We start from the raw sequence: 14,158 nt of genomic DNA, 5'->3' as shown, positions 1-14,158 counted from the left end.
TGTATTAAATTTTCATCAAACTTTCAATGACACACTATGTAACTTTGATATTGTGCTTTTATTCTGGGTCATACTTTCTACTGAGGACAGGAAGTCATGCACTCAGATTTTTTTCTATATTTATTCAGCGTGACTGATTATAATCAAGATCTCATTTGCTGTGAAGATGTGAGTACAAAAACATAAACTGATGAATGTTGACACTGAATTCTCAGACATGTGGTTCTCACTGCAGGCACAATGATGGAGATAAAGAGGAAGAACTAACCCAGACATCAACCTACTGCTCAGTCTCAGTTAGTGTAACATCTGGGCTCAATTCAACAATCCACAGGATCTGCAGCCATGCCCAGAGCCAGGACTCAGCAGACAGTTCAGGGGTCAACATCATGGCCTAGCAAAAAAAGTTATTTAGGCAACGACAGGAATGTGTGAGCAATGTTGTGCTTATGGTAATGCAGAATCTAATACACTGGAAATGTCTGAAAGAAATGGTAAAACAACAGAGCTTTCAAATCAAATTCAACACTGTAAGACTAAAATAAGTCTAAAAACATTAAATGTTTCTTAGGCCTGATTTTAAGCAACCACCTAATTGGAGCTAAGAACATTGTGCATTTATAGTAAGCTAATTTGGTTTAACAATGGACTCACTGGCTTAAGAAATTCAAAACTTTGAACAGTCTTTTGGTCTTTTTCTGTATTTTTTTCTTCTTCTTTTCTGACTTCATCTATTAACCATTTCATACTGTAGAATAACTACGAATAATTGCAGTTTAGGGAGTAAATTGAAATGCTGCTTTTTTCCTTACATTTTGTCATCATCAGAATCTAAATCGTATATTTTTTAAATGAAGAGTCTGACAGCAGGGTTTTTTTCTTCAGCCATATGCCTTAAAAAAGCAGTGTTGTGCATCAACTCTGGGGAAATGTGAAATTGGAAAAAAATTATTGGTCTGATTGGAGGTTTAGTACAAATGAGTCACATTCATTTTTAGCATTTTCAAAAATAAAAAATCTAAAATGCCTGCAAATCTACTTTATTATTGCTAGAACAAATGTTTTTCTGAAGGTCACATTTATCACATTTGAATTTGTTGGGACTGCACAGACTTCCTAACCCTTTCACCCTTAATTATCCCAACCAAACACCCAACCCTAAGCTAATGTCCTCACTCTCTCGCCTTGTTTACTTTACCAGACAGGTGGGCTGCATCCACCACCCAGCCTCTGCAAATGGATAAAACATTTCTATAAACCAGCTGAGTCAACCATTCACCATTTCACACCTTCAGTCCCTAAAACAGACCGCATCCAAAAGGCCCGAGGGGGGAAAAAATCATGTAAAAAAAGGCAATAGAAAATAAGAAATTTTAAAAAGAGAAATAGATACAAAGGAAAAGAGGAGACACTGTGGTGAAACACAAAACTAGGACAGGCAGTAGATTAAGCTCAGCAGATGCACAGTTATTGCCTGTGACAGCCTCTTGTACATTAACATATGCATGATGTAGTGGATCCTGCAGGACACGCACACTGGAAATGCAGATAATCTCCAAACTACTGTGTGAATCAGCCTTTTATTTCCTCGAGGATTTTCAGCTCAGGGGAGTTTTCTGTTCATCTGTTCCTTCTGTTTATGTTTCACTCTCAGTTAATTTCTCAAGGACTTTTCACAAAGATAATACAGATTTCAGTGGGGAAATTCTTTCTATATACAGTACCTAACACAGATAGAAACACCACACGTACAATTTAAACAGAGCCGCATTCAAATCCATTTATCACAGTGGGTTTGTTCTTATCAATTGAAGTTTTGACCATAGTGAAGAAATACATTTGTCAGTTTGATACCCTGTCTAATGCGTGATGCCAGATGGCAGATTCCATTTCATTTATTTTAGATTATCGATAAAGTGTTACTTGACAATAAAAGTCAGCTTAGTGCACCAAATAGAAAGTAAACAAGTTCATGCAGATGTAATGTCTTTTCCACAAGATCTTCAATAATATGTATGTTGTGCAGTTCAAGTCAAAATTTGAAATTTATGTCAAAGCTTGGCCAACACGTTCTCTGTTTTTCTTGTAAAAAAAATAATTGTTTTTTTTCATTGTTTTTTTTATTGATGACAATATTGTTATAGACATGTTACCAACTGAAAAGTGGGTGGGGGAAAAAGACCCTTCAGACAATGAATCATCAGTGATAAAATAGTGGTTGGAGTTCTCTTGAATATTTGCACGATTTGAAGGGCTAAAAATCTCTTCACAGCTAAAACCTTAAAACAAATTTGCGTAGCTGGTGATGTCCAGAGAATAAATCTTCCTACAGTGTAACAATAATGTTTTTAAAATATCTAATTCTTTTACAAAGCAGTTGCAGAAGTTATGTTGTGTCTAAAAGGAGCATTTTTTAGAATTGCTGAGGACTTCGAAAAAAACCTATGATTCTCATATTATTCAGCAATCAATGAATGCTGAATAGGTCTATATTTGTAGATAAAGTAAGTATTTCTAAGGCTTTACATATCAGTACACAATGAAGAAATATCTGATTCATATTTAGAGTGACTAGATGCATTGTGGAGGACTGCACAGCATTGTTTCTTTTTTTCTCTTGCTAACTTAGATAACACCTTGTATTTTGATTGGTTTTCATTTCATAATGCACAAGCTAACTTGTCAAATTGTTGCCTCTGTTTACTACCAGGAATATAAGTTTAGAGAAACCACACAGTCACAAATTTCCATAGTTCAAGGCCATTTCCAATTCATTTAGTTTACAGCTGTACAATGAGATATTCTTCAAATGCCTGTGTATATTCTTAGTCATCCAGGACACGGTAAATCCAAAAAAGGTAAAAAAGAAACAGGGTTTTGAACTGTTTTTGGTGGTTATTCAAATGTATAATTCATTCAAGGCAATTGCCGGTCTTCTCAACAGTGGGTGTTGCAGGAAAGTCTGAATATGCTGTGTTCAGATAAATTAAACAAATAAATCCAAGGACTCCACCTTTAACTCCACAGGCCTCAGTTAACAGGTACTTTGTGAAGCTTAAGATTGGTCAGAAAAAGTTGTTTCTGCTAAAGATGCTTTACAAGCTCCTGAATATTAGCGACTAGATGTTTTTTATATTGTTTTGATACTTAACATGTTTTTTTTGTTCCTGTGCGCACTGTGTTGATATCATTCACCTCTCTGTTTTATTAGTTTGCACATAAAGTCTAGAGTGGAAAACAAACTGCTGCTACAACATATGGTGGCCTATCTTTTGAGCTTTTACTTCCACTTGTTTATCGACACTGTCTTAATGATTCTCTTCTTCTGTAGTGATTGAACATCACTGACTGACTGACTGATCAACACGAGCTGTTTGTCTAGTGTGCAGCCGCTAATAAAGATCTATAGTTTGATGACATTTTAAAGCACCCTCTGTTGATAATGTGAGCATCAGTCATTACAGCTGACGTCCCACAATGACATCTGTATATATTTGGTCCCTTTAATCATCAATTGTTGCCATGACAAGAACAGAGGAAGTCAGATGAGGATCTTATAGTGGCTCAAGGTCACAACAGATGGGTTTGTACTTTGTTGTTGTTATTCACAAATGAATAAGTCAGATTTTTTGAAGCAGATTTGTGTGGAGTCATGAATCTATCTGAAACCTTTATCGAAGATTTTCAAGTTTTTACTGAAAATATGTGTCTGCTGTGACACATTTTTACCGGCCTATTATAAATATTGCCTTAATTAAACAAACATTTACATCAGAAAAGATGTCATAAATGAGCAAAAACACCTTTTCTCTTTAACTGTTGCTCCATCGTTCACACCGTTTTGTTTTTTTTGTTTTGTTGCTGTAGGTCTCGGCTCGCTGATTTCCACATGAACTGCCAGATGACGTCTCACACCGTCACCAGCTGCCCTCATGACAACTACAACGGCTGCCTCATGTCCTACGTCGGCCTCATCGGTACGTCTGAGAGACGGCTTCAATTTGTGTTTTTCTGGTGGCGTGAGTCAAATACGGAGCGGGATGACAAGACTGCAGCCTGACTGTTCCCTGTTTTCTAAGCCAACCTAAACGAGTCATTCAGTAAACAGCGGCTTATGAAATATTTATCTGTTTAAGTGAATATTTTTAGTGTTTAGACAGGAATCAGGGCGATGTATTCCCGCACATGTTAGCCGGTATGCAGGCTACAGGGCTCCTGAGGTGTACAAATGTAACTAATGTTGGGGGAACGAAAATTTATGCCGAAATTACCATGTTAACATCTACAGCAAAAGTAATTTTATTCCTGTTTACCAGCTGGCTTTTATCAGCCTCTTTCCTCGATTATTATTTGAATCTTTAGTTGAAGAGATGGAGAAACACATTGCAGGTGACTCATTTCTTCTCTGGAAATCATCTGGCCATTCTATCCCCTATTTGCAAAACAATCATCTGAAGCTTTCTTCTCGGATAATCTTCATTTTTATTCCCTCTCCTTCTTCCTCTCCCTCTCTCTGTCTCATCTCAGGCTCAGACGTAACGCCAAATTACAGCGACAACAGCCCCACCAACATCACCATCAGCCTCTGGTGCACCTGCAGGGGTGCCGGTCATCAGGAGGAGTGTGATGCCTTCCACCGCGACTTCACCCACAACACCTGCCTCAGTAAGTCCTGCATCGCTCCCCAAAACCAAAGTTAGACACACAGACAAAAAAAAGATTAGAAGAAATAATTCCTCCAAAGTAGGACAAGGTCAGAATAGCAGGCAGCTCACAGCTGCACTTAGCAGCTAATGATTAATTTGTTTATCGGTTATTTTGCAGATTATTTCTGAATTTAGTTGGACAATAATAAATCATGTGGCTTTTTCTTAATCAAGTTAACAATATTTCTCTGCTCTAAGTGCTCGAGGCTAACCCAGGCCAGCTGTAATAGTTCATATGTATGAATCTTATTTGGAATAAAATTCTTTTTGCTGGGCAGAATTTAAACACAATTGCGATTTACTGCACATTCATGCAACTAAAGATTTAAAAAGGATTTTTCTTTACAGTTGTCTTTTTTTTCTGTGACTCACCTAAGTGATAGTTTACCTGATTACTTCTGATTCAGTTCACTAAGATATGTAGCAAAAAATAAAAAAGAACAAGCAAACAAAAAACAGGATCTGCTTAATTTGTACTTATGCCAAGTTGTAACCCTCATAGTTAGTGGTCGACATTTTGTGCTAATAGGGTGCATGGTTACTATTTCTCAACCACATTCCTCCTATATGCATGAATCAGTAAATCATTGAATACACTCAGTCACAGTGTATAAAAATACTCATCAGGTGCAGACTCTGGACAGTGCTGGTGTATTGAAGCAGATGCTGCTTGTATGAAATACAGAGAAAGCACAACAAGGCCTGCTTTGTGTATTTAGGCAAATACATGAAATGTTATCATTGTCTTTTAGAAGTTTATTGCATAATTTGAATAAAACTGCTTTTTTAAACTATTTTTCTTTTTTAAGATTTAGGGCTGTTCAGAAAACATCTTTGGCTACAGCCCTGAATCTCCAGGCAGGCCTAACCACACAGATAATATTATTTATAATAATAATAATAAAAAAATCTGGTTAATAGATTAAATCATCTTTGTTTGGGCATCTGCCAAGGCAAGCATAAAGTGGGCTAAAGTGAGTATTAAAGTATTTGTGGTAAATGACTATTTTGTAGCCAAAAGGTATGGGTACATGGTGACAAATGCTACAAGTAGGATTTGGTGAAGCTACAAATTGGTCCGGTTCAAAAGCCCACATCAAGTACTCGGGTTGTATGATTTTTGCGAGTGTGAACTGAGTTGGCAATTCTTTCAAAAAGATAAATTGCACTCAAGTAAAAAGAAAGTAATGTCTAGAATTAAAAAAAATAAAAGTTATAAACATCAACTAAGGCCTTTGCCTAAAAGATACAGAAGAACAAAAATGGAATATAAGCAATAATAAATCAAATAAAATAAATAATACTACCTTTGATTCGGGATGATCAACCAGCTAAAAGCAGTTAAAACTTTTTAGTTAAAAGCAGCTGTCTGTCATCATGCTCAGATTTTAGATGTTCTATGTCAGCAATATTAGTCAAAATGCATGTTAATATCATGGTCTTAATTGACCATCAGATAATATTACTTTAAAACTCCGTGTGACTTTGCTGTGCTGCTAGCTTGGGACAAGCTAACATGCCTAATAGATAGTGACAGTTTGTGCACTGTGGTCAAAAAAAGTTCCACATTGGGAAAGCACTCTTTATGGCAAAAACAAGAGTTATGTCATTGCTGTCACCAGAGATTTTCCACATTGGCTTCCATTTTTTCCCCGTGTTATAACTGCCTATTCAGTACAGCTACTGCGATTAGCCCAGGGTGCCTGACAGCGCAGCAGAGATCATGTTTAAGAAAGAAACGAGAGAAGAGGAAAACATAAAAGATTGAGTTGTATGACTAAATAATTTTCTAATATCTGGCTTGATTGTTGATTATTGACTACTTAAGCATCTGTCAGCATCTGGATTTGTTGTAAAGTGTGTTGGGGTTGGTGGAGCCAGGTTTCTTTTGTTACTCCCAGGAGGTGGCGCCAGGAGTCCGGGTAGAGTAGGGAGCTGCTGATCAGACACACCTGGGACCAGTTGGGGCTCATCAATGGTGGCATTTAAGGAGCAGGTTGACATCCATTCAGCGCCTGGTTGTTGACCATACGTGAGATCCTGAGCTCTGCAAGACGCCAGCCTAGCCGATTCTGGTTTCCACTCCGAATGTAATTCGCTCCTGGAAGTGAGTCCAGCCATGGCCGTTCGCCTGCCTTGCCTGTCCGCTCTCCACCGAGAATCTGAGGGATTCATCTGTGCTACTTCGAACCCAGAGGCTTATCTGGCGCTTTAAGTTTTTGCCCTTCACTGGGGTTTTCCTCTAAGGAGACTGATCTTGTTTTTTTGTTGAACTATTAAACCTGTGTAGATCTGAGTCGCGTCTTGAGCAGTCTCTGTATGTGGGCCAAGAAACTTACAAAAACCATGACATAACAACCAGGCCAACAAGACCCCACAGAGCTGCTCAGGAACGTTGTGTCAGATCAGAGTCAGCAGCTCCAGTCCCATGATAGTCTGCTTCGGACTATTTATGAACAGCAGCAGGAGATGCGAGAGAGAATTGAACAGATGACGACAATGTTTCTTAAACTGCAGCCAGCCCAGCCGTCTACACCTGCAGAGGGCGCAAGCATCCCGCGTTCCAGTCCTTCGACGGTTTTTCCGCCCCCAGTAACCCGTGACGTCAGTTCCTCTAGTCCAGAGAGATATTCGGGTGAGTCAAGCTGTGGAGGATTCCTCTTGCAATGCGCCCTGGTGTTCAACAGATCTCCACAATCATTCCCCTCTGATGGATCAAGAATCTCCTACATTGTGGGTTTATTAAATGGTAAGGCCCTACGATGGGCGGAAGCCCGTTTCAAAGACCCATTAGATTTTGGGTGCTCGTTCCAGTCTTTCCTGAATGAGTTCAGGATGACGTTCTCTCAAGAACCAGATACTACAAGCAGGTCAAGGAGATTGTGGAACCTAAGACAGGGGGTGCGCTCTGTAGCAGAGTATGCCATCGATTTTAGAACACTAGCCGCCTCCTCAGGCTGGGACGCTTGTGCTCTCAAGTCGGCATTTTTTCAGTCGCTAAATGACTCAGTTAAGGACGAGCTGACTATGGTGGAAGAACCGACGGAGTTAAATGACCTAATTTTGTTAGCGATTAAAGTGGATAACAGACTGAGAGAAAGGAGAAGACAGAGAGGGAGATCCACTGTTGTAGATGGAACTTTTTATCGTGCCAGACCGGTTGTTGAACCGGGAGAGGCCGAACCCATGCAGCTGGGGCGAGCCCGCCTCTCGGCTGCTGAGAAACGGAGGCGGAGAGAGTCTGATTTATGTTTATACTGTGGGTCTCCGGACCATTTTGTTGTCGCCTGTCCTTTTAAGGCGTTCGAGCCCGGTGCCGGGGCAGCCACAAGAGGGGGTCCGTCAGACGAGGGGAATCCGATGGGTCGATCCCTGTCTTCGAAGTCCCCGAGGTTTGCCCTACCAGCCGTGATTCAGGTAAATCAAGACTCACTTGAACTTTCAGCCCTTGTTGATTCAGGATGTGAGCAGAACCTGATTGATAAATCTTTAGTGAGTCAACTAAATATCAAGACTGTGAGATTGGAGGCCCCGATAAGGGTCACAGCATTGGATGGGAGGGGACTCCATACTATTACTCACCAGACAGAGTCAGTCCAGCTGATTATTTCTGGTAACCATCATGAAATGATTTCATTTTTTGTTTTTCCGTCACCTAATCCTCCCATTGTATTGGGATTTAAATGGCTGCAATTACATAATCCTCATCTAAACTGGACTCAGGGACGAGTAGAAGCTTGGTCTCCGGAATGCCTGTCTTCATGTCTCCAGTCAGCCGTACCTCACAGACCTAGCTCTCTGCCGGCTCCTCAGAAGGAGGCGGACCTCACGGATCTCGGTAATGTCCCCAGAGAGTATCATGACTTAAGAGAGGTGTTTAGCAAGAATCATGCCCTGTCTTTACCACCACACCGTCCTTACGACTGCGCCATCAACTTATTGGCCGGAGCCTCATTACCGTCCAGCCGTCTTTATAACATTTCACGCCCTGAACGCCAGGCGATGGAAAGATACATAAATGAGTCTCTAAGGGCCGGAATAATCCGCCACTCCTCTTCACCATTAGGAGCCGGGTTTTTCTTTGTGGGAAAGAAGGATGGAACTTTAAGGCCGTGCATTGATTACAGGGGCCTTAACCAGATCACGGTTAAGAACAGGTATCCCCTACCATTACTCTCTTCAGCTTTTGAAACAGTACAGGGAATGACGGTCTTTTCCAAACTAGACCTTCGTAATGCATATCACCTCGTCCGCATAAGACAAGGAGATGAGTGGAAGACGGCGTTTAAGACACCATTAGGGCAGTTTGAGTATTTAGTGATGCCGTTTGGACTCTGCAATGCACCGGCGGTTTTTCAGTCTCTGGTTAATGATGTCCTCAGGGACTATCTGAATGTGTTCGTTTTTGTCTACCTGGATGACATATTAATCTTCTCCAAGACCCTTGCAGAGCACCAACGACATGTCCGCCTCGTCCTTCAGCGATTACTGCAGAACCGGCTGTTTGTGAAGGCAGAGAAATGTGAATTCCACAAGTCATCCGTAACTTTCCTGGGCTACGTGCTCGGGAGCGGACAGGTGCGTTCAGACCCTGACAAGGTAAAGGCAGTGTTGGATTGGCCTATTCCTGAGTCCAGGAGACAACTCCAACGGTTCCTGGGCTTTGCAAATTTTTATCGGCGGTTCATCAAGAATTATAGCCTAATTGTCGCCCCACTCACAGCTTTGACGTCCACCAAGAGAAACTTCACTTGGACTACAGAGACTAACACAGCTTTCTCTGATCTAAAACAGAGATTTGCGGGTGCGCCCATCCTGGTTCAGCCAGATCCCCTCAAGCAATTCGTACTAGAGGTGGACGCTTCAGATGCCGGCGTGGGTGCAGTATTATCCCAGAGAGCTGAGTCTGATGAGAAATTACACCCCTGTGCTTTTTTTTCCCGAAGGTTTTCCCCAGCGGAACGAAATTATGATGTGGGGGACCGAGAACTCCTGGGTATCAAGCTGGCTCTCGAGGAGTGGCGTCACTGGCTGGAGGGCGCGGAGCACCCAGTTCTGGTGTGGACGGACCACAAGAATCTCTCCTACCTGCAATCGGCTAAGAGATTGAATCCTCGGCAGTCACGGTGGTCGTTGTTCTTCTCACGATTTAATCTGTCTATATCCTTCCGTCCAGGATCTAAGAATATCAAGCCTGATGCACTGTCCAGAGTATTCTCTCCTGATGACGTAGAGAGGGCGCCGGCTCCAATTCTCCCTCCGACGTGTACAGTGGGTTCAGTGACGTGGGAGATAGAGGATCTGGTTAGGAGGGCACAACTCGTGGAGCCAGGCCCCGAGAACAGGCCACCAGACAGATCCTATGTGCCTACCTCCGTCCGGTGTCGTCTAGTTCACTGGTTCCACTCATCCAAATTCTCTGCCCATCCGGGTTCCAGCCGAACCGTGGCCCTCATCTCCAGGAGATTCTGGTGGCCCTCTTTACATAAGGATGTGAGGGAGTATGTATCCGCCTGCCCTACGTGTGCGAGGAACAAGCCGTCTCATAGACCTCCGGCTGGGCTTCTACAACCACTGCCCATTCCCACTCGACCATGGTCCCATATAGCAATTGATTTTGTGACGGGGCTCCCACCCTCCAGAGGTATGACTACCATTTTGACTATTGTTGACCGTTTCTCTAAGGCGTGCCATCTTGTTGCCCTCAGGAAGCTACCGTCAGCCCTCCAGACAGCCCAGTTGCTGGTCAGACATGTTTTCCGGTTACATGGGATTCCACTGGAGATCCTGTCGGATCGAGGTCCCCAGTTCACGTCGCAGGTTTGGAGACAGTTTTGCCGAGCTCTGGACGCTAAGGTTTCTCTCACATCCGGGTATCATCCTCAGTCCAATGGTCAGGTGGAGAGACTTAACCAGGAACTGGAGTCCGCACTCCGCTGTCTCACTTGCCAGGACCCATCTGAGTGGAGCACACATTTACCATGGGTAGAGTACGCTCACAATGCTCACGTCTCTGCGGCCACAGGATTGTCCCCATTTGAGGTTTCCTTGGGGTACCAACCTCCCCTGTTTCCCTCTGAGGAGAAGGACATTGCTGTAAGCTCCGTTTCTCTCCACATCCGTAGATGTAGAAGGGTTTGGAGGGAGACTGTGTCGGCGTTACAACGCACCTCCGCACAGAACTGCCGTTTTGCGGATCGCAGACGGATCCCTGCTCCCACCTATGTTCCTGGGCAAAGGGTCTGGCTGTCCTCTCAGGACATCCCCTTACGATCGACCTTTAAGAAGCTGGCTCCACGGTTTATTGGGCCGTATGAGATTGAGTCGGTCGTCAGCCCTACTGCTGTCCGCCTACGATTGCCCTCTTCCCTCCGTGTCCACCCCACCTTTCACGTGTCCCGGATCAAGCCAGTTTTGTCCAGTCCTCTGTGCCCTCCGGCCGCGTCCCCTCCCCCCGCCCGGGAGCTAGGGGGGCATCCTGTGTACACGGTCCGACGGATTGTGGACGCCCGTCGGCGGGGTCGAGGATGGCAGTTTTTGGTGGACTGGGAGGGTTACGGTCCGGAGGATCGTTCCTGGGTGCCCCGGTCGTTTATTTGTGATCCGACATTGATCACAGACTTTTGGGCCTCTCGTCCGTCTGGGTCTTCTGGGCTGCCAGGGGGCAGCCGTTGAGAGGGGGGTACTGTTGGGGTTGGTGGAGCCAGGTTTCTTTTGTTACTCCCAGGAGGTGGCGCCAGGAGTCCGGGTAGAGTAGGGAGCTGCTGATCAGACACACCTGGGACCAGTTGGGGCTCATCAATGGTGGCATTTAAGGAGCAGGTTGACATCCATTCAGCGCCTGGTTGTTGACCATACGTGGTAACCTGAGCCCAAGCCTTGCCTTTGCAGATCCTGTTTAAATGCTGCTGTGCCTGAGAGAGGAACTTACCTTTGTGTTTCCGTTTCTTTGTTTCCAGAGATCCTGAGCTCTGCAAGACGCCAGCCTAGCCGATTCTGGTTTCCACTCCGAATGTAATTCGCTCCTGGAAGTGAGTCCAGCCATGGCCGTTCGCCTGCCTTGCCTGTCCGCTCTCCACCGAGAATCTGAGGGATTCATCTGTGCTACTTCGAACCCAGAGGCTTATCTGGCGCTTTAAGTTTTTGCCCTTCACTGGGGTTTTCCTCTAAGGAGACTGATCTTGGTTTTTGTTGAACTATTAAACCTGTGTAGATCTGAGTCGCGTCTTGAGCAGTCTCTGTATGTGGGCCAAGAAACTTACAAAAGCCATGACAAAGTGAATTAGTTGTGCAGTAAAAAGGTGTCATGAAAGCCAGGAATGACCGGGAATCATCATTATTTAAAATTGATATCACGTGTATGTGAAAACTGAGATTTTTGATCTGATTATTGACCAGCCCAATTAGGTACATTTTCTTGGTGATTTAGCTTCAGAAATGACTGGATCTGATGATCAAAGCAACAAACATTTATGCCAAATATTTATCCATTTGCATAAAGCCAGGCTCAAGTGTTTTCCTGATGATCAGCCAATTAAATAACCAAAAATCTGACAGGTCTTTTTAGTTCTTCAGAAATTTCTGGGTGTTTATTTTTGAATGGCACTCACAGTTCATTGATTAATGTGATTCCAATTAGATAAACAGGTTTATTGTTAGATTTATTAAATTATAATCAAAGCACAAAGTCTGTTTGAGCTGATAGAAGCCAACATTACTTCCAAAGAGATTCTCACATCACTTTCAGTGTTTAATCCACTCGCTCGATTCTTTAGAAGGCGGAAACAATGGAAACTGTGAGTCCGACATGAAACGGAGAAGAAAGGTCAGGCGGAGGAGGAAAAACAGAATGATGAGAGAATGTGTTTAAGTTCCCAAGATACTTTCTTTAAATAACACTGACCTCGCTACATAAAACCTCTGTCTGGAGCTGCTCTCAAACACGTAGCTCCTCATGTTCTCTGTGAACACATGCATTCATATTCATGAGCCAACATGCACCGTGGTAATGTTTAAACAGAGCTTCACTGATCGCTTGTGCGATATATAATGTTACACACAAGAAGGGTGTAAATAAGTTATCTTGAGTATCTGATCAGGACTGTGTTTTTATTTTTTTTTCAGTTAAAGAGAACATTTCCTTTTTTTTTGTTTCTTTCTTTTAATGCAGCAGTTCCCCAGTCCCAGTCCTCAAGCCCTGCATATTTCCTTCCTCCAACACTTCTGGTTTGAAAAAAAAAAAAAAAAATGGGGCAGCTTCTTGTAAGACTCTGCAGGAGCCTGATAATGAGACATTCATTTGAATCAGGTCTGTTGGAGCAGAAACACGGAGAAAACATTTATGGTAGCAGAGCCAAGAAGCAGGATTTAGTGTTGCATAACTTTATGTGCAAGGAAAAGGTTTGTTGGACAAAGTTTTTTTTCTACCTTCTAATGTTTATTAAGGAGATAATTCATTAAAAGTTTTATAAAACATCACTAATATTCCTCTAGTTTGATTATAAGAGATGACGGTGACACAGAGCAATGAGCAGGCAATCATTTCAATGAGAGTGAAAGTTTCTTTTCCAAGAACATGTCGAAAAACAAAACTTTACCAAACAAGACTTTACACACTTTCAGTAATCTCCAGTTTTCACAGAAGAGCCATTCGTGGCTCCCAAGCAGGTGTCTGCTCAGCCTAAAAGCCAGCGTGGTTATCAGTAAGACTTTTAACACTGACAGTAATGCTACATTAACAACATGTACATGTCAGGTGCTGCTGAGAGATGTGTCCCGACAAAACAATTGTCTTATCTTGATGTGAAGCAGCGGAAGTCTCAAAGGACTGTGAATATTGTTCGTTCAGCAGCCACGTCAAAATGGATCAGATCGCATGCCATACACTGGAGTCCAGAATAGACAGGCTTTTATTTGCTAAAGGGTTGGACTTGTTTGTTTGTTCGTATGTCTGTTACAGCTCAATGATATATTTTTTTTATGATTTTAGAAGAAAATCCATATACATTATATATACAGAAGCTGTGCATCAATGAGTGTACAGAAGAGAAATGGTTATTTCATCTCCTGCTGATTTTTTAAACTTGCTAATTTCCACTTTTTTATTATAGTTTCAGTTTAATGTAGAAACAACTTAACATTTATCTTGTTTTGATTATCAAGATTCACTGACTTATTATAAAATAGTTCTAGTTTAAAACGTTGTGAAATATTTGTAACAAATCTTAGGAGCTTAACTTATTCCCACAGTAATAATTTAAACATGCTGTTTTGTTTTCTAATGACGTTTGTTTTGTTGATTTATCATGAGTGAACGGTTACGAAAATTGAATAAAGTATAAAATAGGCTTGTTTTTTTTTTTTTGTTTTTTTTTGTGGCAGTGAAGAAAAAAGGATTTCCAACAATTGTTTTATTTATTTTTTCCTAAAGGGTCGGGGGGGGGGGGGGGGGG

At 42.3% G+C, this 14,158-nt stretch overlaps 1 protein-coding gene across 1 annotated transcript in view; it reads left to right on the top strand.

Moving 5' to 3' along the window:
* gfra2b (GDNF family receptor alpha 2b) overlaps nt 1-14,158 on the top strand; it is a 123,981-nt gene that overhangs the window by 82,246 nt on the left and 27,577 nt on the right. The window contains exons 5-6 of the mRNA XM_017427406.2: nt 3,868-3,977; nt 4,528-4,665. Coding sequence (XP_017282895.2) covers nt 3,868-3,977; nt 4,528-4,665 — 248 coding nt within the window. The remainder of the gene's footprint in view (nt 1-3,867; nt 3,978-4,527; nt 4,666-14,158) is intronic.

The sequence above is a fragment of the Kryptolebias marmoratus genome, linkage group LG14 (assembly GCF_001649575.2).
Source record: "Kryptolebias marmoratus isolate JLee-2015 linkage group LG14, ASM164957v2, whole genome shotgun sequence".
NCBI classification, from domain to species: Eukaryota; Metazoa; Chordata; class Actinopteri; order Cyprinodontiformes; family Rivulidae; genus Kryptolebias; species Kryptolebias marmoratus.
This window is presented reverse-complemented; position numbering and strand designations above follow the sequence as displayed.